Source organism: Embiotoca jacksoni, unplaced genomic scaffold (assembly GCF_022577435.1).
Source record: "Embiotoca jacksoni isolate LCO1_2020_lvr unplaced genomic scaffold, fEmbJac1.0.p SCAF_1, whole genome shotgun sequence".
NCBI lineage: Eukaryota > Metazoa > Chordata > Actinopteri > Embiotocidae > Embiotoca > Embiotoca jacksoni.
Window position 1 is genome coordinate 12,213,423 of NW_027185229.1, and position 23,429 is coordinate 12,236,851.

General features: G+C 40.4%; 2 protein-coding genes across 3 annotated transcripts in view; one reads left to right on the forward strand and one right to left on the reverse strand.

The window, feature by feature from the left end:
• Nucleotides 1-108: 108 nt before the first annotated feature.
• Nucleotides 109-5,774, reverse strand: acot8 (acyl-CoA thioesterase 8). Its single transcript, XM_069168537.1, has 6 exons — nucleotides 5,574-5,774; nucleotides 4,780-4,916; nucleotides 3,998-4,223; nucleotides 2,497-2,654; nucleotides 2,065-2,256; nucleotides 109-412 (listed from the first exon to the last, which is right to left on the reverse strand). Exons 1-6 carry the CDS (start codon nucleotides 5,771-5,773, stop codon nucleotides 294-296), a joined length of 1,032 nt encoding a protein of 343 aa, XP_069024638.1. The 5' UTR covers nucleotide 5,774; the 3' UTR covers nucleotides 109-293.
• Nucleotides 5,775-8,967: 3,193 nt separating this feature from the next.
• Nucleotides 8,968-23,429, forward strand: part of phactr3b (phosphatase and actin regulator 3b) — a 48,545-nt gene continuing 34,083 nt past the window's right edge. For both annotated transcript variants that reach the window (XM_069168633.1, XM_069168781.1), the window contains exon 1: nucleotides 8,968-9,210. In XM_069168633.1, the coding sequence (XP_069024734.1) occupies nucleotides 9,099-9,210 (112 nt within the window). In that variant the 5' untranslated portion in view covers nucleotides 8,968-9,098. The remainder of the gene's footprint in view (nucleotides 9,211-23,429) is intronic.

Sequence of the window (23,429 nt, forward strand, 5' to 3'; positions counted from 1 at the left end):
TCTCATCGGGCCCAGCTTTGATGACTTGAGCGGACCCAATATTCACTCGCAACGCAGCGCAGTCGGTTGGATGACGCTACTATTTTAATTGGAAGAAGTCAGAAAATATTTGTCTTAAATGCATTTATAGATGTTTTCTTAGGGCATTCACAGTCATGTGGAAAATCTTCCAGTGCTTTTACGGTGACACTAAGATAGGAATAACTCGTAACATGTTCAATGATATGATACTCATTTAAACAATACGTATGATTAGATGATACAAATACATAAATTAATCTTTTGGAATGTTGCTATAGTTTGCTGGGCTCTGTCACTGGTTTCACTCTCAAAACGCCCTCCTGCGAACATGAGGCTGCCAGCACCCCATCTCTTCTCCACACTCGGCCTTGTATCAGCCCCCTACTGCTCCCTGTAGGACACAACACACACAACATGCTCGGCTTAAAGCAGGAATGCAGAAAAAGTTTCATGTGTTTCTAAGTTTTTGACAAGGACGATAAGGTGATGAGCTTAGCATGCAAAAAAATAATAAAAAATACCCATTATATGTTTGAAAGTTAGAATCAAATGCACAAACACATGGGGGGGGGGAATGTGTAAAGAGTAGTTTCTGTTTTCAACAATATTTATAATAAATACATTCACTTCTAACAATTAAAAATATTAACTTTTACACAATATTTGTAAAGTAAATACAACACGTTATTAAGGTAAATGTTGATTATCAGATGTTAAATCTACAGCGGTGATTCTAAGGCACGACAATTGCACTTCAGCTGGCCCAAAAAGTCCCCCCCCCCCAAAAAAAAATTGTCATTTCATTAGACACAACAGTTATTACATAAACACATTACAAGCATTTAAAACTTACCCATTAATCTTTTAAATATTATAGAAATAAACTTTGCATGTGTATCACGTCATGTCCAGCATACGCTAACAATAGCTTTCAATGCTGGAGGGGAGTCAGAGTCAGCAGTGACGCAGAGATGCAAATGTATTCTTTAACTTAGAAACTGCAGCCTTATGTTGTTGTTGTTATTTAGTCTCTCACAGCAACCACATGATTAAATCATTCAAATTTATTTTAGGAAAAAAAAACTCTTGGTATCTGCAGCAGGAAGTGGTACTTGTAACATTTGGTTTGGTACATAGTGGTACATGGTTTGAGAAGTCTGGGAACCACTGAAGTACAAGTGTCGTGACAAATGAAATCCAATCGGACGACCTCCAAACGAACACTATAAAACAGGCCACAGTGAAAGCATCTGTGGTCACGTACATCAACAACCAATACAATCTGTAAATACATATAAGTGCATATGTATACGTGTAGCCATGACTATTAGGCCTTTTCTTCTAAAGGCACTCATTCATCAGTAATTTAGTGCGCCGCCTCCAACGTAAGATCAGATTTTGTTCCCACTGTGCTTGTCCCACTTTGTGGATGAATACCTAACCCTACAGTTTGGTATTGCTCAAGACGTGGTGCCAAATCTAATTCCCAGGGTCTCTCAGGGGGAGGAATGCAGCAGCTGGTTTGCAACGCGGCAAATAAAGTTAATAATGTAGCATTGCTATTTTTTGAATCATGTCACATTCTAATGAGCTTCTTTTCCCACTTAGTAGTGTGGTGGTGTGACCAAATGCTGCATTGTAACACTCACTCTTGAAATTATTCGCTCCCCCTCACCAGCTTCCGATTCAGAAGATAATCAAGCGGGGTCGTGTTTTGTTGATGGGATGGACAAGAGATGATGTTGGACCTGCAGCGGCGATGTATCCTTTGGGGTTGCTGACATTTAAAAAGACGCACCTCGTAAAAATATAAAAATGAACACTGGAGCCCCTTTTCACATTGTGGTCTGTCCCACATTCACCAGTCGGGCAGCGAATAAAAAAAAGTCGACGTTGATTCCGCTGTCGCCATATGTTGTTCAACTTTTTAAAGAGAAACTGTGTATCTGTGTACCCTGTAGTATAAGAGGCCCGTTTGTGCTGCTGCGACAGGCAGACACAACGAATGGAACGCAGCGGATGAGATGTGAGCAACACACTGACCTGCCCATGGGCTCTCGCACTCGTAGAGCATCCACTCGTCGCTGCGGAAAGTGTTGTGGAACCACATGGCGTGGTCCAGGGAGGCGGCGAACTGGGCCCTGTATTTGGGGTAAGGCAGCAGTGCTGTGCCGAGGAGCGCAAAGTCAGAGACATAAGCAGCAACGCAGCTGTGCAGCTTCATGTTGCCTTCACCTGCATGAACACACAAATAAGATGCATCAACAAATATTGCTTGGACTTCAGTAAACATGTATTATTTTGCTTTTATTGCAGGGTATTGCTTAATGTAGAATTCGGAGTCTCACTATATTGCTTGATTTAATCTAAAGAATGGCGCAAATAAAATGCGTGGCTTATGAATGAAGCCATAGGACTACCCAGCGTATTATAAAATGCGTTTCTCATAGGGCAGGATGAAGAAATGCATTTTACCTATATGCCCTCGTGCTCGGGCCCAGAACAGCCTCCTCGGTCCCGCAGCATTGAGTCGTTGAAAGTTTGCTGGGTTGACTGGCTTTATCTCAACGGGGACCTCATTAGCCAGCAGCTTGTTAAGACCTCTTTTTGCATTCTCTGCCAGGTCTGGTTGACTGTAAAACAATGCATGGACATACAGATCACAACTCTTCTGCAGGGTACTTAATGGACATTTGTGGCAAATGCAATTGTACAATAAAGCACAAGTAAACATCTTCGCTGTAAGTGGAAATGCTCCAGATAGCATAGTTTTTTGCATTCAGGTTTAATAAAATGACCAGGGACGATAAAGGATGGGCTATATGGTGTTTTTCCTATGGTCATAGATAGGCTTTGTGTGCTTCCACAGTTGGATTGGAACTGGAGTCAGTTTCCAATCCAACCATAACTATGACATAGTTATCGTCTTTAAATAAAGAATCCACTCTTAAAGGCGTGCAGTCTTCTAAATCCTTCAGTTTGATTTTCTTCACATCTGTGTTTTAATTTACTAAGTCACTTATGTTTCTGCTATTTCTTTTGCAAAAAGGAATTTGAATAAAAACTGTAACAGTGAGTCAAAAGGACACTGTGAGTAGTAGGTTACACTCCTCAGGCTGCTGATTTCCACCACAAATCAAATTTCCATGGCTTCCATTTTACTGGACTGTTGGCAGATATCTAAGGTTGTTTTCACACCAAGGTTTTGCTACTTTGTGCACAATCGATCTAGTTAGTTTCGCTTTAATATCAACATTTTTGACATTGACTTGTTTGTAGACAGACATGCGTCTGACATTGGTGTGTTATCATAGCCTTTTAGTTTAAATGGTGAAAAATGAATAAACAGATTCATTACATTGCCACTGTACTATCATTATTATGGCATTACTACCGTCACCTATTATCTTTTCAGAAAATAAATTAGAAGTTTTTTCAAGTTGACTTTTGATTTCTTCGATGGGCCAAATTATAATTTAGTTCTCCCCATGTGCTTCTCCGTCTCAGTTTTACTTCTCTTCTGGTGTTTTTTCTTCTCCTATTGTTTGATGGGTCACAGTAGTCTGCCTCAACTTCCTGTAATTAGTCCAAAAGTCTAGGCCATCCAAAAAGTGTTTTCTCACTGCTTTCATTCTGCAAATTAACTGAACCATGGTTCGGTTCATTTGCGGTTTGATTGGGACCGTGACCACCTCTTTTGGTTGGACCAAATTTGGTCCTTTGGTCCAGACACCAGGCACCTTTCACACTTGGTAATATGGTTTGGACCAAACTGACAAGTCCAAAGGTCCGAACCAAAAAAGGTAGGTAAAAAAGCACTGATATCTTAAATGTTTTGCAGGAAAACAAGACAAACTAAATGACTTGGACCTGAAGTACAGTAAGTTGGAAAACTGAAGTGGGAAAATGTTCTGTTTTTATCCCGGTGTACTATCAACTTCCACGAGTCGCTTATAAAAAAATGGGGTTACTGTACCTGAGCTGAAAGTGAATGAGCTCCTCTACAGTGAGGAGGTCTTCAGGCTGAGGGACCACCGGCATGGTGAACTGGTGCTGCAGGGGGCTTGGCTGCGGCATGTGGAAAGACGCTTGGCAGATCAGGATCGGTTGTCCGTGCTGGATGGCCTTCACAGAGCGCACTGTGAAACTGCGACCATCTCTTGTGCGGTCCACCTGGTACAGCACTGGCACCTTAGGATCCCCTGGAAAAAAAACAACACAACAGCAACTTACTCATCCTGGACGACCACAGGTATCATAGAAATATTAATAGAGAGTTTCTGTGATTATTAACTGTACAATAAAAAGGCAAAAATACATTTGTTTAAACATGAATTAATCTATGGATAAATAGACTTAATTACAATGTAATTACTTAATTACAAAGTTGCTTATGTGATAGTTCAATGGGCAATAGAAAGAGGAACTACTAAAAGAATTTAAAAATGAAATATGATCTAAACAGATCAAATTAAAATCGGAATTCACCAAAACAAAGCTAAAAGAGCATTTTCACAGCAGACTTTTGACATGTCATCACGGGAAAAGCACAGGAGTCATACAAGGTGTTGTACATGCTGAATCTGTGGCTTTGCTTAGTGGGACACCTACAGTACAATACCTGTCAGTAGTCTCACCTGTGCTTCTCCGGCTGTGAAAAGTCTTAATATCATTACACTGACAATGGAAGGATTCTATTTGATAGGTGATCGCAGTCCCACGTTCAAGTTTACGCTGCACAGGGTCGGTTCGTCTTACCGGCTCGTACAAAGTAGCAGTGGAGGGAATGGGCATAGAGACTGTCGCCGACAGATTTGGCAGCAGCTACGAGGGCCTGACCGACGATCTGACCTCCAAACAAGCGCTGATTGCGGGGCACCCAGTGGTGCGTCCCTCTGGGGAAAGTCAGAGAAATTACTGAAATGAACACACACAGTTGCAGTTTGGTTAGGTACACTGAGCTAAAGCTAACACAACAAAGTTCTGCAATAATTGCTGCTTCCATGATTGTTATAATGTTCAGATTTTGTTATATTAGAGAGGTGGTAATTCCCCCCAACATAGTCATTCAGGGGGGGGGTTATAGTTTGCGGTGATGTTGAACTGCATAACTTTATACAGAGAGGTGTTTCTGATCTTTAACTTACCCTTATTGTTATAAATAGGGTGGACGACAACGTAGGCTAATAGGAGCAGCTGTGAGTGTAAGGTCTACTACAGCGGACAGAGGAGGCCAGTGAATCATTTGAAGCACAAAAGCACAAAAGCACACTCGCTCCAAGATCAAAACGTTTCAGAGGTCCTCCCCAAAGTGAAATAGAGCCATCATTAATTCCACAAGTGTATTTCCTCATTAAATGCTTTACATTTTGTAACATTTTTAAAAAAAAAATTATTTTTCAAAATCTACATTGCTTACTGGTTTAAGTGGTTTCATTGTTTAAAAAAAAAAAAAGTTAGCCCCAGAAAAGTTTCTGCTTAAAAAAAAAAAAACGTCCGGAAAGAATTCATTTCTGAACTGTCAAATTCCTGTAATAACTTCAACCTGTTACCTGTACAGGTCAACGTCGAGCTTCTCCAGGTTTAAAACGCTGGTGACCAGGACACTTTTCAGGTCCTGGGTATTCTGCGACGGAGGACTCCCCGAGTTGTCATCTTCAGGTGTTTTCGGGGCATCAGGAACCGCCAGATAATCTGAATTATTTGTTGAACCACTGGCACAATAGTTCCCACCAGCTTCTATCTCCTCCATTTTTGTCCGACAGCTTCTTCTGTGTTGGTGAAAGGTTGTTACTTCAATGTTCTTTATTGCCACCTACCGGTGAGACCCAATAACATCCACTCAAATTATACATGGCTTATTTCTTCTTTTTTTTTTTTAAATCACTGAACTTTCAGTTGTCTCAACGTTTCTGGACAATTTACTCTGAAGCACTGACATAGTCAGATATTTAAGGGTTAATACCTTCTTTTGTCCAGATATGTATTTATTAAAGTCAGTTAAATGACTGTGTTCAATTTTCCATAACGAGATGACACTTTTGTGTCTTTATATCCTTTATGCAATATTCCACTATTTTCACGTTTAAAAGTGAAATTCTTTCGATTGAATATAAAATAATTTAAGGGTTCCACACATTATTGGACACTCAGAATATCCGCACAATAACCTGTTCGTGGGACACAAGAGACCCTAGACGGTCCGAATGGCGCAGCAAGGGGTGTGTCGATAAAGATGAGCCCGTTCAGTGCACTTTGTGTTTCAATTTTGTGGTGAAATTGCGCCTGCACCTCCACCAGCTCAAGGTCTGACGCAGAGGGCTATTTTTGTGGTTTCAGTGGGCAAGAGCGAACATGACCAAACCGACCCAAAATTACACAGACATGTTTGGTGGATGTCCAAAGTATTGAATTCCACTAAAATATATAATTAAAGCAATTTTTTTGTAATTCAATTTCCCGATTTAGTTAATAAGTAATCTATTTGTTAGTCTATTACATTGGATGTGAATCCGACAGATGGCCCGCGTCATGACGCAGTAGCCAATCTCAGCCATAAAATATAAAAGGCACTTGGGTTAAATACAAATCAATTGTATTTACATTACACAAAAAGTGGTAACAACTTGAAAGTCTTTTCTGATTTAATAATTTATCCAGCCATGAAAGGCCAAAGGATGTGTCAATGCGTCATTTATTCGCACAGAAGATAAAGACAAATTTACGCGCGGCAGTTTAGGCTCTCAGGTTTAGGTTTGGGTGAAAGTGATTTAAGATTAAGATAGGGGACTGGTCGTCATAGTTACAATAATCAATACTTTGTTATGCTAAGCTTGTCCATAGGTAACAGTTTAAGCAATTTATTAAAAATAGCCTAAAGCAAGCAAAACATGATTATAATTACGAGATGACACATACAGGAGGTTCACACCCCAACATTTGTTTGGTCACTATCCTTATGGTAAATTAACAGCTTTGCTAATACAGTCCTGTAAAGCGTCCTCATTACTGCTGGAGCCAGAACAGTCTACATGTTGACCTCAAATTCCATCTTACTCCGACAGTCAGGGAGTCATACGTAGGCATAGTGATACCCTCGTACATTTCCGATAAAAATCCATTCATATGCTTATGGTTTCACATCTTGGTTTATAATCTTCTTTTAGGATTTTCTTTTTCAGTATCAAAAGTTCAGTTAAGAATGAGAGTTCACAGAGGGCAATGAAACGTCCGAGGCTGCCACAGGACACTCACACCTTGCAGTTTTTGTCTGAAAACAACAAACAGAAGTGGTCTCAAGACACAACCTATGTGGAGCCAAACAGCCAGTAATGCGATTCCTGCTGAGAATGAAGACATAACTCTCATTCTAATTATGCATGACTCATGGTAATATTTTATTCCAAAAGCAACAGAAATGATTGTGTTTCTGTACACAATTGAAAGCAGCTTGATGGTGCACAGGGGAACCAGATTAAACAAGCCTTTTTTATCACCCCAGTATGTGCTACAGCAAAAACTCTGGTTATAGCCCGTTAACCCAAATTCTTTTTTGGTTACTGGCACAGGATATTTATAAATGTCCTCCATTTTAGCCTCCACAGGACAATGTTCACCTTGGCTTACAACCTGGCCAAAGTCTTTGAAAAAATAGAGGAAAAAAAAAAAGAGACAAACTGCTATTTTAAACTCCAGGCTATTGTTTTGTAAGTCCTAAGTACAAGCTGAGTTCGGACTCTGATCACTGAGGGCAGCTCTGCAGGAAACATTGTGACTCCAAGAATCAGGAGTAGATGGTGGTATCCTGGGTGCTATGACACAGTTTCCTGGGTATGTGTGTAGCCTATGCATGTTTGCATGTTTCCTAACCTTAACCCCAATCCACACCAATAAGTGAACCTACTCCCTTCAATACAAAACTGAAAACAGAGGTGCCCACGTATATAATTCTAACTCTCAACTCTTTCCATGAAACTGCATGCAGGACTATGTATTGCATCACCACTGGTGTGCAGGCATGTATCTCTATCCTCCTAGGTGCCCCAGATATAAGCAAGAATGCAGTCATAAACATATTCTTATTGCTACTGGTGGTCAACAGTTCCACAAGGCACCTTTAACCTTCAAATGTTTCATCCTCACTGGCTATCTCTCATTTTGTTCATACAGTTCCTCCATAGGACACTTTTAGATCCTTTCTTTACTGGTCGACTTTGTGCAGGACTTGAACATTTCTGACTTTTGCAATTCAGTAGCATCACAAAAAGGCCTTTGTAAATTGAATGACCAGAGAGTACCCTGCATCTGGTTGTAGGAATAATTCATTCAATGGACGGTTCAGTCCAGTGGGACAATGTCATTAAAAAAAAGTCCTAATTTTCTATCAATCCCAAACGGACCTGGATCCAACGCTGCTTTCACGGACTGTAAGATATATTTCTTTTCAAAGGTGACCTCCCATATGACACATCAAAGCGCAAAATAGTCCCTGGAAATGGGCGAGCTTTGCTTATTAGAAGAATTGTGACACAATTGTGATAAAGCACAGATTTATTGAAGCCAAACGACTTGCCTGTGTGCAGATATTGATGATGCAATGCCATATTTAATGAATCCAGCTTTCTGGGGACAGATGGAATTTGTGAATTTTTCCTGAAAAAAGTGCTATTATTGTAGTATTTTAGAAATATTAGCCCATGTTTATCACCATAGAATTGCTATAGGCTGATTACAAGTGGTCTTTGGTGGGATGTGTTGATACCAAACTATAGGGGAATTATTTAAAAGCAGGTTTTTGTCACACAGAGCTTAAGATTTTGAAGCTCATATTTTATACTTAGCCTATTTCAGTCTTGTATGTTTAAAGATCTTTAAAAGTCTTTTTTACGAGCATCACGTGAAGGCGGCATGATGCTGCGCGCGTAATGGATTTCCCCAGCACTGCTGCTTATCGGGGACCAGGAGCTGCAGCTGCAGCAGTTCGACCACATTAAATCTGCTCCTCCACTTGATGCCAGTGACCTTGGCTGACGGTGATCACGCCTTACAGTCTCGCCTTTTAGCCTTTCTTTTTCACCATGGCATCATCGGACGGGCTGATGGACGAGGACTGCGTTCTGCAGCGGGGAAGATCTCAGAGTGACCCGAGCAGCATCACCGAGGTCCGCCTGGGTGAAGCGCACAGAGCAGGTAAGAGAGGAGGGGGGCCTAAACGCTTGTTGGACATCTGTCACCTGCTCATTAGCTGGTGTTGAGGGCAGGCGGTTCGATCACTGACTGTATGGGGTTGGATGGGGGACACACCGCGGTTTCGGGGTTCGCCCGTATCCGTGACCATCCCGCTGAATTTGGATGATTGAGAACGTGCGTCGTGGACTACCCCCTGCATACACTTACCGCTGTGCTGTAGGCCTTCTATGTGAAATTGCCCTAATAAAAATGTCATGCACAGTGACGTGTTGAATGAATCAGGCGAACTTGTGTCATGTACAATACTGCGTGAGATGTTTCCAACTGGTGTCACACCACTTAACTACACTTAACAGCCTTATTTACCAACACTCAAGATTTGCAGACCTATATGCATCTTTCCACTGGCACCTGTCAGCCCTTCATTGCCCAATTCCTCTTCATATCATAAATGACTGACGTCCTCAGACAAACAGAATGGTTTCCTTGCAGATGATAGCATTAGTGCAAAACAACCAAGTCAACCTGTGTGCCATCAGTTTGTTTTGCAAAATATAATTTTAGTATTGTTTGCAGCATGGGAAGATGTACAACTTGCCATCACACATGGACTGCAGTATGTTGAGCTGAGGCTGATGAGAGCGCTGGTTGTGTATTTGGCTGTTTCCATGGTGATCCAAATGGCAGAAGGCAGAGCTTGGCTCTCCTACTGTGAGCCGACATGGTGTTTGTCTGTCTGCTTCTCTTTACTGGTGTTTTTTTTTTTTTTTCCAGTAGCTACATTCAGTGATGTAAAGCAGCCAGCAATTTAAAGTGAAATGCCAGTTGGACTGTGAATTGTGTTTATTTGTGAGGGGGATTGGCATTTCTACTGGGAATCACTGGGCAGGCGGTCACTGTTGCTCAGTAGCCTTAGCAGTAGTCGTTTACTGTTTTGAAAGGTATTCAATAGTAGATTGATATGAGACCCTGGTAAATCTCTCATTTTAACTTAAAGCCAGCCCTGGATGATGCTACAGATTCAACTGGTTTCACAGCAGTAGGAGAAATGATGAGTAGAAGAGAAATTGTTGGTGCAGCTGTTTAAATAAGGGGCTCAGTTATTGAATCATATATGAGGGCTGTAGGAGTTGCAGTATAATATACAAGACAGGCTTCTTGGCTTACATACTGTACTATATTTTTATTTTTTACTTGTGCATGATGCTACATTCTGTTTGAACATCAGACCCTTTCACAGGGGCATCTATCTTTAGATATGAGGGCCACCGCAGTACTGCAGAAAGGATCTTCAAGTTCTTTTGCCAGCGGTGGATATCGTTGTGTTCATGCCCTTGGTTTCCAGTGCTTGTCACGTTGTCGTGGTTGTTATGGTTACGTAACAGCGTTGGTGTATGTGAAACTCTGAGGCAACACTTACAGGATTGTCCTGTGATATGCCATCTAATTACCATTTTAATCTTAATGTCTAATTCACCCACACCCTGTCTCCCTGAAGCGATGTGGCAGATTTCATCCAAAGCCTGACGTTTCCAGTGCAGCATCAGCCACACAGGGCTCGGGCAATGCAGCAAGTGCAAACCCGCACGTCCTCCCCCATTCCTCCATCCCTTCTGCTCGGTACTAACCCTTTCCTAGCCCTGGCACCCCGACTGCGGCTTTGATCCTGCCACTTAAAGAACCATATCCATTAAAGGGTAGAAAAAGGAGGACTGACAGATCTGTACTGGTGGTATTACCATGGCACCCAGCTGGGCAATGTCACAGTGAATCAGCTACACAATACACTAGACGTAATGCAAAAATGACGTCTTCTTTCACTGTGATGCTTTGAAGGAAAAGTAAAGTATTTTTTCTGCTGCACATGGGTGCAACCGGAACAGAAAAATAAATTGGAATTTTTGCTGAGTCTTCATTTGGCTTTCTCAAAGCAGATTTTCATTCTGCTCATTCTGATGCCATATGAAGCACTCAGAGCACCGAACACAGATCTAACCTGAATACTTATTTTGCAGAAGTTTTCACCTGACAGCCCGACAATGCTCTTGCTTTAACAGCTAGAGTCAGGAGGCTGAGAGCACACCAGTGTGTTATGTGGATTAAATCAAATCTTTGTACATGGAGATGGTTTCATAAGAAGCCTTTGATTAGCATCCACCTTGTTCAGCACATACAGGTTACATCACTAGCTTTGTGAGAGATGGTGCAGAACAATACGCCAAAACATTGTTGCCAAAAGGTGAAACTCGTGCTGCATTCAAATTTTGAAATCTTTCATCAGGAGCAGCCAGAAAGCAAAATATTCATTACTTCCATTAGATAAACTGAGCCAGTGCAGGTGCAATGGGACACTTAATGTGTCTGCAGACAAAATTTGGCAAAATGACTCCAGTTTCCCGCTTTTACAATCAGCTGTCAGTCAAGATGAGTGTGATTTTGGAAAATGAGAGAAAATGAGTGTATCCCTACTTTTTTGTGCACCTACCCAATTGCCTGACGTCCTGGCCCAACATTGGCCTTTCAGTAGTCACTATTTTGTAATCATAACCAAGAGAAATGATGGCAAAAAGAAGTCTTGTTATCCGCAGTAAAACAGAATTTTTCTTTAAATGACATGAAACATACATTTTTTTTTCTAATGCCCAATTAAGTGTGTATGTCAAATGTACTTTGACAAAAAGAAGGATTCTACAGTAAAGATGTGGAGCTGACTGACATTGCCCTGCCGCTCCCTAGTTTTGCCTCTAGCCTGCAGGAACCTCTTCTGTTGCTCCCCTCATCTCCCTATTTAAGTCGGTGCTGTTGTACTAAGCTGACATGCTGCTCTTACATCAAAGGCTTTTTCCCTGGACTCCTCCGCCATCCTCCAACCACTGCACCCCACCGCCCCTATCTCTCAACTACTGATAGGCCTTGGTTTAGTCCTTACATTCAGTCAGAGGGGACGGAGGGGGCCTGATGAGGAGATTACAGTTCCTTTCATTTGAATCAGGCTGCCTCATGTTTTATTAATCAGGAAGCCTATATATAAGCCACTTTGTCTCATTCCATATTCAGAGTTGTGATTGAACAGAGAGAAAAGCAAACCTGGCACCTGGCAGCTCACTTCTGCATGCATGTTTAGCTCGGCGAGGAACATGTGCTTAATGTCTCTACAGCCACATGAGCCACTGCACAGCACTGGGACAGGATGAAAGGTGTGCATAACTGGGAAAAGAAAAACAATAGAGCGGTGTCACGTCTGTTGTGCTCAGCTGTCTCTGCAGCTTTTGGCCATGTGGTATGTCACAAAGTCCCTGTTTTGTTTTTGGAATCCATGTCATTGATTAGGGGCACACTGAAGACATATTCTAGTCTTAACTGCAGACTTTTTTTTGTTACCGATACTCAAATTTCCCACCCTCACAGTGTCTGTAAAAGCACTGTGATATTGGCATGAAGCTGAGGGCCGGGAGGTTTCAATCACCGAGATACCACCAAAATACAGACAAATCATAAACCCCAGGTCTGTAAGCCAATTAGGATTCTCAGGCACAAAGTATGTCACCTCCTTCAGGGTCCTCAAGGGTGAATTGTGTAACTGCATTTTCTGACGCGACGATACCATGTATATTACCTCAGAATGACAAAAAAGTCATGTAGCTTCTGTATTAACAAGACTCGAGTCACCTGTGGTGTTATATGACAAGGGGCACAAAAATGATAAAAACAATGATCTCAAGGACAACGTCTGGAGCAGCATTGCCTCACAACAAGGCTATTAGAATACTGAGTAGTTTATGTCGTTCACTTTTTGATGTAGTAGAGTTGGTAGTAAGCAGGAAACAGGATCATAGCAGGTTTGGCTGAAGTTCCAAAATGTATCTTCTTTTGTCAAGTGATAAAAGAGGACAAGACCATCATCACTAGATGATGTTAAATCCATCCTTTTCTTCTGAAGAATGAGATGACGCAAATCTACTTATCTTGTAAGTCTTTGATTCGAGATATTGTATGAAGTATCAGTTTTAGATGGTTTTACAGAGTTAACATACATCTTAGTTTCGTCTTCAGGACGACATCATGTGCACATTTTTAAAGAATTTGTTTTTGCATTGCAATTTTGTGTAGCATTTCATTTGCATCTAACAGGCAGCAACCAACTGTGATGTCATCCATTGGTTTGTGGACTGCTGTTTTGAAGGTCAGTTCAGTCATCGTTATCTTGTTTTTTTTGGTGCCGGAAGTGACCATATTGTTTGAGCTGCGAAGGAGTGAGTGGGGGATCTGACCGGGAACCCGAAGACACTAAACCCACCCATCTATAGTGGAGGTCTGACTGCACCACACACCTGTCAATCAAACAGACACTCACTGCCCCAAACATACCTCTGTTTTAGGCCTAATATGTCATTAATTATGGAATTATTTTCTGAAAAGAATGCCAGAACACTGATTGAGTGATTTTAGTGTTTTACACTATATTAATTTGTGGAAAAAAAATATTGACGTGTTATTTCATTAGAGAAGTTGAATGGGAGTCTATGGAGCCTGAAGTTTTTTGGAGCCAGCCCCTCTGGGCAATCTTAAACGTTGGCTTCAGTTTTCAGACCACTTCTAAATACAGTCCATACAATTAAAACGCTACTAGCACAGTTCAATGTAAAAAAATTTAGGCAGACGAATTTGTTTGGCTGCAGGGGTTACATTTATTTCTTTTCTCATCCAAATCCTGCATGACATATAATTTATTCAGGGGTTCCCAGACATTTGCTTAGAATTGTCTTCACTAAAAATCCTGAGTGAAGAATATTGCTGTATTAATGACCGTATCCGTGCTGTATTATTATTATTATATTGCTGTGTATTAAAATGCAGTACATCTCAACAACCTACAAAGTGGGTGAGGGCCTAAAATGCTGCAAGTGGGGTCAAGAGCAGTTGAAAGGTGAAACGGTCGGTGAAACTGCAACAAGAGGGCTCTACTTGGCAGACGGCTCGATCTTTCATAAATGAGGTGAGCAGTCACTGTCACGGCAGTCCAGCACTGCAGTCACCAGATCTCACAAAGAATAGGGACAAATGTTTTTTCCAAGGTCGTGCTGCATACAGTGACAATTGACAGACGTTGGATTACTCAGCACTACACTGCAAGGTTAGATTACATTTAGTTTTTAAATTAAAACTCACTTAATGCTGTGCAGGCAGTGTTCGAAATCATCTTAGAAATCTTTTGAAATTCAATCAGAGGTCGTTAAACCGAAAAACTCCACACAGAAAATTAAACTTTGCTCAACCCCTCTGTGGGTAATTTTAGAGCCGATGCAAGTCCTGAGTTTTTTCGGATCTCATGTCTGTTTCAAAAGTGGAACATCTGAAAGCAGCAATGAAGGATTTAGCATGGACAGCATAGCCATGATTAATGTGGAGCATTGCCGAAGTAATGTGACTACAATCTGGGACTATAAATGAGCATGTGGCATCACTGAGACAGTAATAGGTTGTTGTGTGAATTTTACCCTTGAGTCTTTGGTGCAGCATCGATTCTTTTTTAATAGTTGGCCAAAACTCAGTGGTACAAAGGATGATTCAAAAGCACCTCATGTTTTGTGCCAACTCATCTCTCATGCCGTTACGCACTATGCGGAGACGTCCCCGGGTCCCACTGACTGCAGGGCCCTGGGGAGCAGCACAGCAGGACAGGCAGGACAAAACATGACGTCACCCTCGACCAATGTGATGAGAGGACATAAACGGCATTCTGTAGGAGACTCTCATAATGCATGCTACAGGGCCATGGCAAGGATGTTAGGAATTTCAAGTTTACAAGTCCAAATTGACCAAACAGAATTAATCAAATCCAAAATTAATGATTCAGAAAATTCAAATTTACTCATTTAAAGGGGAAGTCCAGCAATTCTTCACATCAAAGTCTGTTTACAGGTCTTGGAAAGCAACACTGCATATTTGAAACCTGCTATTTAAAGGCTGCGTCCGTGTTGGTTGGGTATGAAGACCACACGTTTTAAAATCCAAAAAATAATCTATGAATCTGGAGTTAAGTGAGATCGCTTGACCTGCGTAGCCCGCTGCTCGTCTCTGCCTGAGGGCTTGAGGCTCAAGGTTACATTAGCTGCTATGAGCATAACACACCGTATTGAACTGCTGGGGACTGCGTTGCATTGTGGGAAATGTAGGCACCAGGCATTAATGAAGAAAAGCATCTCTGGTTCTGGTGCATTGACTTTGATTATTTTGTTTTGAATTGTCCATTGTGAGTCTGCTTACGTTCGGTGGAGACCTCTCTGAACTGTTCAGCTGCTGTAATACATGTTGTCCTGGTAAAGAAAACTAAATTCCATTTATATTTATCAATTTTCTTTTGCACCAAAATCTATCTATTTTTTGATATTCAGCCTCAAAATTAGGTGTAAAAATACAATAAAAGTAATGTTGGTGTAAAAGGCAATCCTCTTCGTGTCATTAAATTCTGCAAATTTGTAGAAATACTGACAATTAAATTCAAGTTAAATTAAATTAAAATCAGGTATACACAGGGCTGTGTTGATATGAATCGCAAGAAAAGACTGCAGTCGGGTGATAATCCTCTGCTGGGTAATAACTATCCCCAACCCTCTTCACATCACACATGACAGCACAATATAACAGATTTTATAGCTGGGACTAGTAAACAAAACAAACAAACAAAAATGCTTAAGGGCCCAAAAAACTTTTTTATTATTATTTTCTTTTTCAGCTTTTCGCAATGAGTTATGGGGTCCCACATAAACACACACATTTTTTGCCAAACAGTTTTCTTTTTTTTTTTTATAATTCCTTTACTGATTTGAATTGGCTAAAGGTGAGGTCACATGGTTCTCTGCACCAGTCAGGATTTAACAACATTTGAATGACAACGTTAATAGCTCATTGTCAATAAAATCGTACCAATCTACATCTACTCAGTCCTTATGGAGCAGAGTAGCTAAATTGCCTAGATTTTGTCATTGTTGCTGTTTGTAATTTTTGTTGTTGTTTTTGTTGCATGTTTACTCATGAACATTTAAACGTGAAGCCCTCTGAAGTGTTCAGGGCCTTTACAGATAAATGCTTTAGAAAACTGAAATATCAGGAATCATTATGATTTTCAGTTTGCAATTGAAATCTGAGAAAGTACATTTTCTGGTGATGCCATCTGGCATCCTCATCTTTTTTCAGCTTTAGAGTAATTTGACCATCTTCATGAATCAAGAGTGAAGTGTTTGATATGAAGGGAGGTAAACACTATAAAAAAGAATACCACATTTTAATTGTTTCAGGGCAGGGTTTTCCTTTCACTAAACAGAAGAAGAAAAAAATGAATATAGAGACAGTCTAGCTCTCTTGCACAGCAGCTCAAACAGAAATAGCTAACTGTACCACCCCCTCCCCGCTGCATGTACACGGTCTCCCCTCCCCCAAAAACAAAACAACCAGAGATCCTTACAACAACAATAAGGATGTCTCACATATATCAGGACTTAAAAGAGGTGTTCAAGTGCTCGACAGTACAGTCAAGATTACAACCCTGGTGAAATATGCTCAAAAGATATGGATGGCTGTGGCTTGTGTGTACGGCTCTGCACGTTATCCACAGCCACCTCACTGTTTGCACTCCCAACAGAGCTTCGCTTTTATGCTTCATTGTGCACGATCATTCGTACAGCACTTGAGCAACACTATCTTTATGCATTTAAATAGTTGTTATTCTGCATGTGAACCCTTTTGTTTCCCATCCTTAAGGGGTTCAATACTCTGCAACTGCAGTCACATGTTTGTAGTAATAGTGCAAGCTCATGATGGTGGATGTGGTCATGCCATAATAAGCTTTATTTTGAGAAAGAAATTCAATTTGCTGTGTGTGTAGCAGAGACACAGATCTACCCAGACACTGGGCGTGGAATGTTTGGGGGGGGATCTTCTTGACTTAAGCTGTCAGCCATTTACACATACAGTAATGCATCTTTTATGAATGTTTCATGTGCTGACCTAATTCCTTTCAGAGCTGAGTAAAAGCAATATGTTGCACATGAACACACACCAGAGCGTGCAGCTGTTCCTTTTGACATCCTTGTCCCACAACAAGGGGATAGGAACTGTAGGCCAAATGGAAACAGAATTGCGATGTGATCACTTCGATGCCCAGGAGAGTCGAGAGTAGAGGCTTTAGAGCACCCCGGCAGTTATTTTCAGTCATTTGTTTTTACAAAATCTACACTGAATCTCACAGAGATGGGGACTAGAAACAGTCTAGCGAGGGCTTTATCACACAAAGAGATACTTTGCTCCCCGTGACAGATGTAATTAAAGCAAACGCTTAAGCCCAGAGTAGGACTGGAGACACTGATCACTCTGATGGACTTGAATATTCCAGCAGTGTAAAAGAAGGAGGCGGAGGAGGAGGAGGAGGAGGAGGAGGAGGAGGGGTGGGGGCAACAGCTGCAAAAATCAGTCTGCTGATTGTGGGTGCTGGTCTTGAACATGTGTAATTTCCCCTGGAATTAAGCCATAAAATATATAAAAAAATAAAACTACTAATCAGCAACAAGCTATTGTTCTGATGTGACCCGAGTTAACCCCATAAAATACCAAAAAGTATGGCTGTTCAGAGAGAACAAAACACAGACACGTGCTATTTCTCTCCCAAGTGCTTCCGTACATGCATTGCAAACTGGAAGGTTTGTAGAGATGTCTTGGAGGCGCTGTATGTGACAACACTGATGTCCGAATTGGTTAACAGACTTTACCCTGCCAGCTCGCATGCATGTTGTTAGCACTGCATACTGTGAATTAGTGAGGCATTTGGGAGGGGAAGACTACTATTGAGTCAGTTGACCATTTTGATAATATTCCACATAAATATGGCACTCGGTGTGTGTTTTAAAACTTTGTATCTAAAACTAAATTAGAGCCTTCCAGGGCTCCAATATAGTCCTGTATTTAGGTCTGTAGTTATTTGTAGATGCGTCACAATAGATCCACTAAAATAGAAATGGAGGCCTAAAGAGACTGCAGATTTTTGTGTATACACTTACTGAACAGTCAAGTAGTTTATTGGTCTTTAACCTTATCAAACCATAACCATAGGAGTAGCAGATAAAAAAAAAAAGGGGTCACCTAAAATTGTCCACTGATCCAAATTATTTTGTCACATGACAGTCATATGTAACAGTTTTGTACAGGGAACTGGACAATCGCCATCTGCTTGTAGAGTTGTCAGATCAGAATATATTGTGTATGTCAGAGAACTTGACAAATCAATTGTTTGAGGGTTTATCAATAAAAAAAAAATACTCCAAATGCAATGTTTTTGGGGTTTGGTCAGACAAAAAAAGCCAATCTGAATACATCAGCTTGGATTCGTGGAAGTTGATCAATAAAAGAAAAAACAAAAGGCAGCATCAAGTGCGACCTGAGAGTCCTGGCCTGCACCCAACCTTGAAACATCCCCTTCAGAGGAATTCCAGAGACTATTTTGTTTGCAGCTCACGCACTCTTCGCAGTCGAAGCCGTGTCTTCCCCACTGCTACAGTCCCCCCATCTTTAACTGTGACGCTGCATTGGCTCCAAGGCTGCATAAGGCTGTGGCTGCAACTGATGAATGATTCAGCAGATTTAAAGGAGAACAGTACTGGAAAGGAGCGGCAGCAGGGTTTTAGAAACGCAAATGTATGTTTGAAATTTGGCAGCACTGCAACAATGCAACGCCCGTTCAAGGGTTAAATGTCAACGACGTTACAAAAACACAATCAGTCTCCCACTTACTGCCTGTGGAGTAGCTCAGTGTCTGACATGACAGCCCAGACTATTCTCTGTGAATATCTGCTTCAATGTTCATTTGTAAGCAGTTAATGTAACGACTTTGCCTTTGGGCACATCATTTAAATAATAACATCTTGCTTTTAAAAAAAATTCTGTGTTTATTTTCATTGTTCTCGCCGTCCATATTTTCATTATTTTACATTTGCTGGCCTGACAAGGTTTCCCCTGAAAAAAAAAAAAAATCTGTGTTTTCCTTGGTTGTTACATTGTCTGTATCTCATCTTTCCTATATTTAATGCAGAGGACTCTTTATAAAATGCCAGCTATTTAGTTCTAATGTACAACTGTAAATAAATGCAAGAATTTCACATTAAATGTTTGATGATGAATAGTTGCTTTTTTCAACCCATGACATTATGTGCAGCCATCAATAACTGGGCGTTTATTCAGTTACTATGAGGCTAGTCTCTGAAGCACAGAAGCTTACCCTCTGCTGAAAACGTGACTTTGCTTTGTGGCTGAGGTTTGCAATCAATTGTAAAGTGCTTTGTTGCAAAATTGTTCCACAAATGGACACTCCATAACTGCGGGTTTGAGCGGTTATACTGCTGATGGGGAGCATGTTTCTCCGATTTCATCTCCCCTGTGATTTCACAACAGTTAAATACGCCCCCCCCCCTCCCACACACACACACACACACACACACACACACACACACACACACACACACACACACACACACACACACACACCTGTACGTCCAAAAAGCCCATAAAACTACCACTCATCATTTAGTGAAAATGCAAAAGTGCCACACCAACAATGACCTCATATTTGGCAGATTATTGTAGATTTCTGGTGGCTCACTAATCAAGTTAAGGCATGGTTACAGTTTCACATTCATTGTGCAAATATTCACCAACGAAATGGAGAAGCAATTATTCTAGTGGTGTGTCATCATGTTGTTTTATACAATTTCAGATGCAGCCTGCAGCAGCGGCATTACTCTCATACACTGTTTTTACAGTTTGTTATTGCACTGTGCAATATCTAGTTATCATCAACCCATGAGTTCACGAAGGTATTGTTAAATGGAAGGCTAATATAAGTGCACCTTAGACCTCATTTAGGGTAGCTGCACTTTTTAATGGTGAATGAAAAAAATGACCATAACTAGCCGCAAGGGTTAAACGTGCCATTTTGGGCCCCTCAATATGTTTCAACTGTTATTGTTGTTCTTAATCTTAATTCAATTTGGTAGATTCTCACGCAAGTATCGGAGTTATAAGTAAGGTGTATTTTTTGTGATTTCTAAGCAGAGTTATAGATGTCATGGACCGGCAATAAATGAATATATAATCACATGTACACTCATACAGCAAACACATATCACTAACATGCAATAAAGAATATACTTTGTATGACCTACTTGTAATGACAATCTGTTTTTTCTTCATTCAGAATCAAGTATAGTAATACAAAACCGAGGTACATTTTTTTTGTTATATTTTTAGAAAAACTTTTATTCTATTTTTCATTGCATGTGTATTTGCATGTTTTTATACTCATCTTTTCTACCTATATCTTTAAGATGCTGTGAAGACTGCTGTGGGATTAATAAAGTCTTATCTTATCTTACCTTATCTTATCTTATCTTATCTTATCTTATCTTATCTTATCTTATCTTATCTTATCTTATCTTATCTTATCTTATCTTATCTTATCATTTCTCACAGTTGATTGGAAGATGTCAAACCTGTTGTATTTCCTTTAAGTGTCCCAGTTCAGGTCCTTTGGATAGATATTTTTTTGAAGGCAGACATTTGAACTTGTCATAATGTGTTTAAAACGTTATTCTTATTGTTAAACCCACTGCTTGACTTGTAATCCTACCATTTACATAGCCTAAATATATTTTGCATAAAATCAGTTACAAACAGTGCAAAACTCATTTTACTTTTAGGTGAGGCGAGGCAATTCTTGTTAGATGGTCACTTTGTATTATAGAAGTCCAAATTCACTCATATCTCTGAACCATATTACAACTAGAGGGAATTTATTTCCTTGTTTTTTGGAGGCCCACCTCGACAGAAGCCAGAATCAAACCTCGGTTGTTGTAGGAGTTCCCCTTTTCACTAACAGGCACTACCACAGACCTTAGAGAATACCAATTAAAAAAAAATAAAAATTCTCCTTTCCACGACTGCCTAGTTTCAGAGTTGATCACATAAAGGCGGCAAAATTCCTCTTTTTGTGTCGAATTCATGACAGTGAGCTACCCAACACAACACTACAATACAAGGCTGTTTCCATTTGGCTATATTCAATCTGGACATATGCGACCTGGCCGTGATCAGACCATAGTGCCAACAAAAGTACAGGTGGAAACACACTCAGGAAGCCCTGAGCTCTAATCTGTTCAGGCCACATTTGGAGGTGGAATGCAGCCATCTGTAAACACATGAATTGCACTTGACAGTCTCCTGCTATAGCAACAAGTGTTAGCTAAGAAAGTGGTCTATTTATGTGAGTCCTCAAAAATGTGTCTGTTTGGCTCCAGCCACAAAAGCCTTTGATTCATTTTCTATTTGAGTCTATTTCCTGTCTGCTGACATAATGTAAACAGTGCATTACTGTAGTGGCTTCACATTCCATCTTTAAGTTGGCAACCTTGAGGTTGTGTGTCAGTCCTTTATTAACTGGTCACAATTTGTGTGCACAACCTTTTGGCACTGCTTCCACCCTCAGCCATAATAAACGAAGCCTTGTAAATAATGAATGAGATTCGTGTTGGCTGCAGTATACATCATTGTTTATATTCTTTGCTTACTGCGAGTGTGTCCCTGAGGAGAAACCCAGCCACTGACTTTTATCATCTCTGATGTAACTCAGCCCTTACTGCTGTTAATGTATTGGCCCTCCAGAAGATCGATCTGAAACCACAAAGGCATTGTTTACACACTGAGAGATGTCACCTGAATAATTGATAATCAGTCCCCATTGCCAGCAGAGTTTATGGAAGTAGAAGAAAAAAAATGTCTATAAAATAGGTTTAACAGAGCAGTTTCCAAAGTAATCAGACCTTTATTACTAACAAACACAGTGAGCTGTGCGCGTACTTCTTCTTTTATCACCAGTGGTGTAAATTTCAGAGCTAATGTAGCTGGTTGATATCTTCAAGTGAACTTGCTGTGATGTTTTTGGCCATGTTAGCGATAATATTGGATGTGATCCCCTGACTTTCTCAGTCTTCAGGTTTCAGTGACAAGTCTTGAAGTAACATTTTTAGGAACATAGAATGAATTGTATTAACTTTGATGATTTTCCTACTTTTCACCATCACGGCTTGTCAAATACTTGAATGTCTGTCCAAATACCTGCAAAATTAATCAAATTCCTATCAGGCGCAGCTGGCTACTTTGCATTTTTTGGTATTAATTAGCAAATATTAGCATGGTAACAACACACTCAACAAAGATTTAAATTTATTTCATTTCTTTATATTTATTTTTGCATAAACCCTGTAAACCTAAACAACATCCCTACAATAATTAATGTTATTATCTATTTTTGTTGAAACTGTTTTAGATTGGTGCTGGAACTTTACATTTACGCTTCGAGGCTGTATTCTGCTGTTGGCTGTGCTGTTGAGCTAGAACTATTATTCTAATAACCAATTAGACAATTTGCAGGCATGATTTGAAAAATTGTTTAGTTGAAGACAAATCGAATGCCTTTGGGTTTTTGACAGTCGGGACAAAACAAGCAATTTAAAGAAGCCTTTTGTGATAGATATTTTTGATAAAAAAAAATTCAAATACCAAGTGATGAAAGAAATACCTGGCAAAAAGATGGCCAGAGTGAAAATAATTGCTGGTTGAAGCCCTAAAGTGTACTGCGCTACACTGAGAGGTGTTAATTAGTTTTTAGTTAGTATTTTTTTTTAGCCCTTTAACATCAAACTAAATAAACGTTTATGTGATATAGGCCTACAGACTTCAGCACAATAGTCCAAACCAGCCTCAGAAATGAAACGGCCACAGAACCACAGACCTGTCCAAGGTGATGTGTGGAACTTTTTTTTTTTTTTTCCACCGCTGACATTTTGGTTCGTATTAAAGCAAAAAGCACAGATGTAGCCTAATTGATGACCTGGGTCCTGGTTTTGTACGCTCACTGACGCACTGAACGGAAGCGGGACGTCATTGCAAACATCTGTTGCAGCTGTTTGTGTCCTGCTGCAACATGTCAAAATGTCTGCTGTGATATAGGTCTACTACGGGACTTCCGCTGCAGCTTTAGCGCGGCGGACTCGAGTGTATTTTACTTGAGAATGTGTTCATCTTATCATAACATGAACAGAAACATCTCCGAAAAAGTATTTGAAAGATAAGACAGCGGCGATTTCAGCATCTGTCCGTAAAGGCTGAGAAAACAA

Coding starts and splice junctions, on each gene's coding strand:
- acot8 (XM_069168537.1), bottom strand. CDS start 5,773: ATGGAGGAGATAGAAGCTGGTGGGAACTATTGTGCCAGTGGTTCAACA. Junction 4,917..5,573: donor CTCGACGTTGACCTGTACAG/GTAACAGGTTGA, acceptor GACTTTCCCCAG/AGGGACGCACCACTGGGTGC. Junction 2,655..3,997: donor CTCATTCACTTTCAGCTCAG/GTACAGTAACCC, acceptor ATTGTTTTACAG/TCAACCAGACCTGGCAGAGA.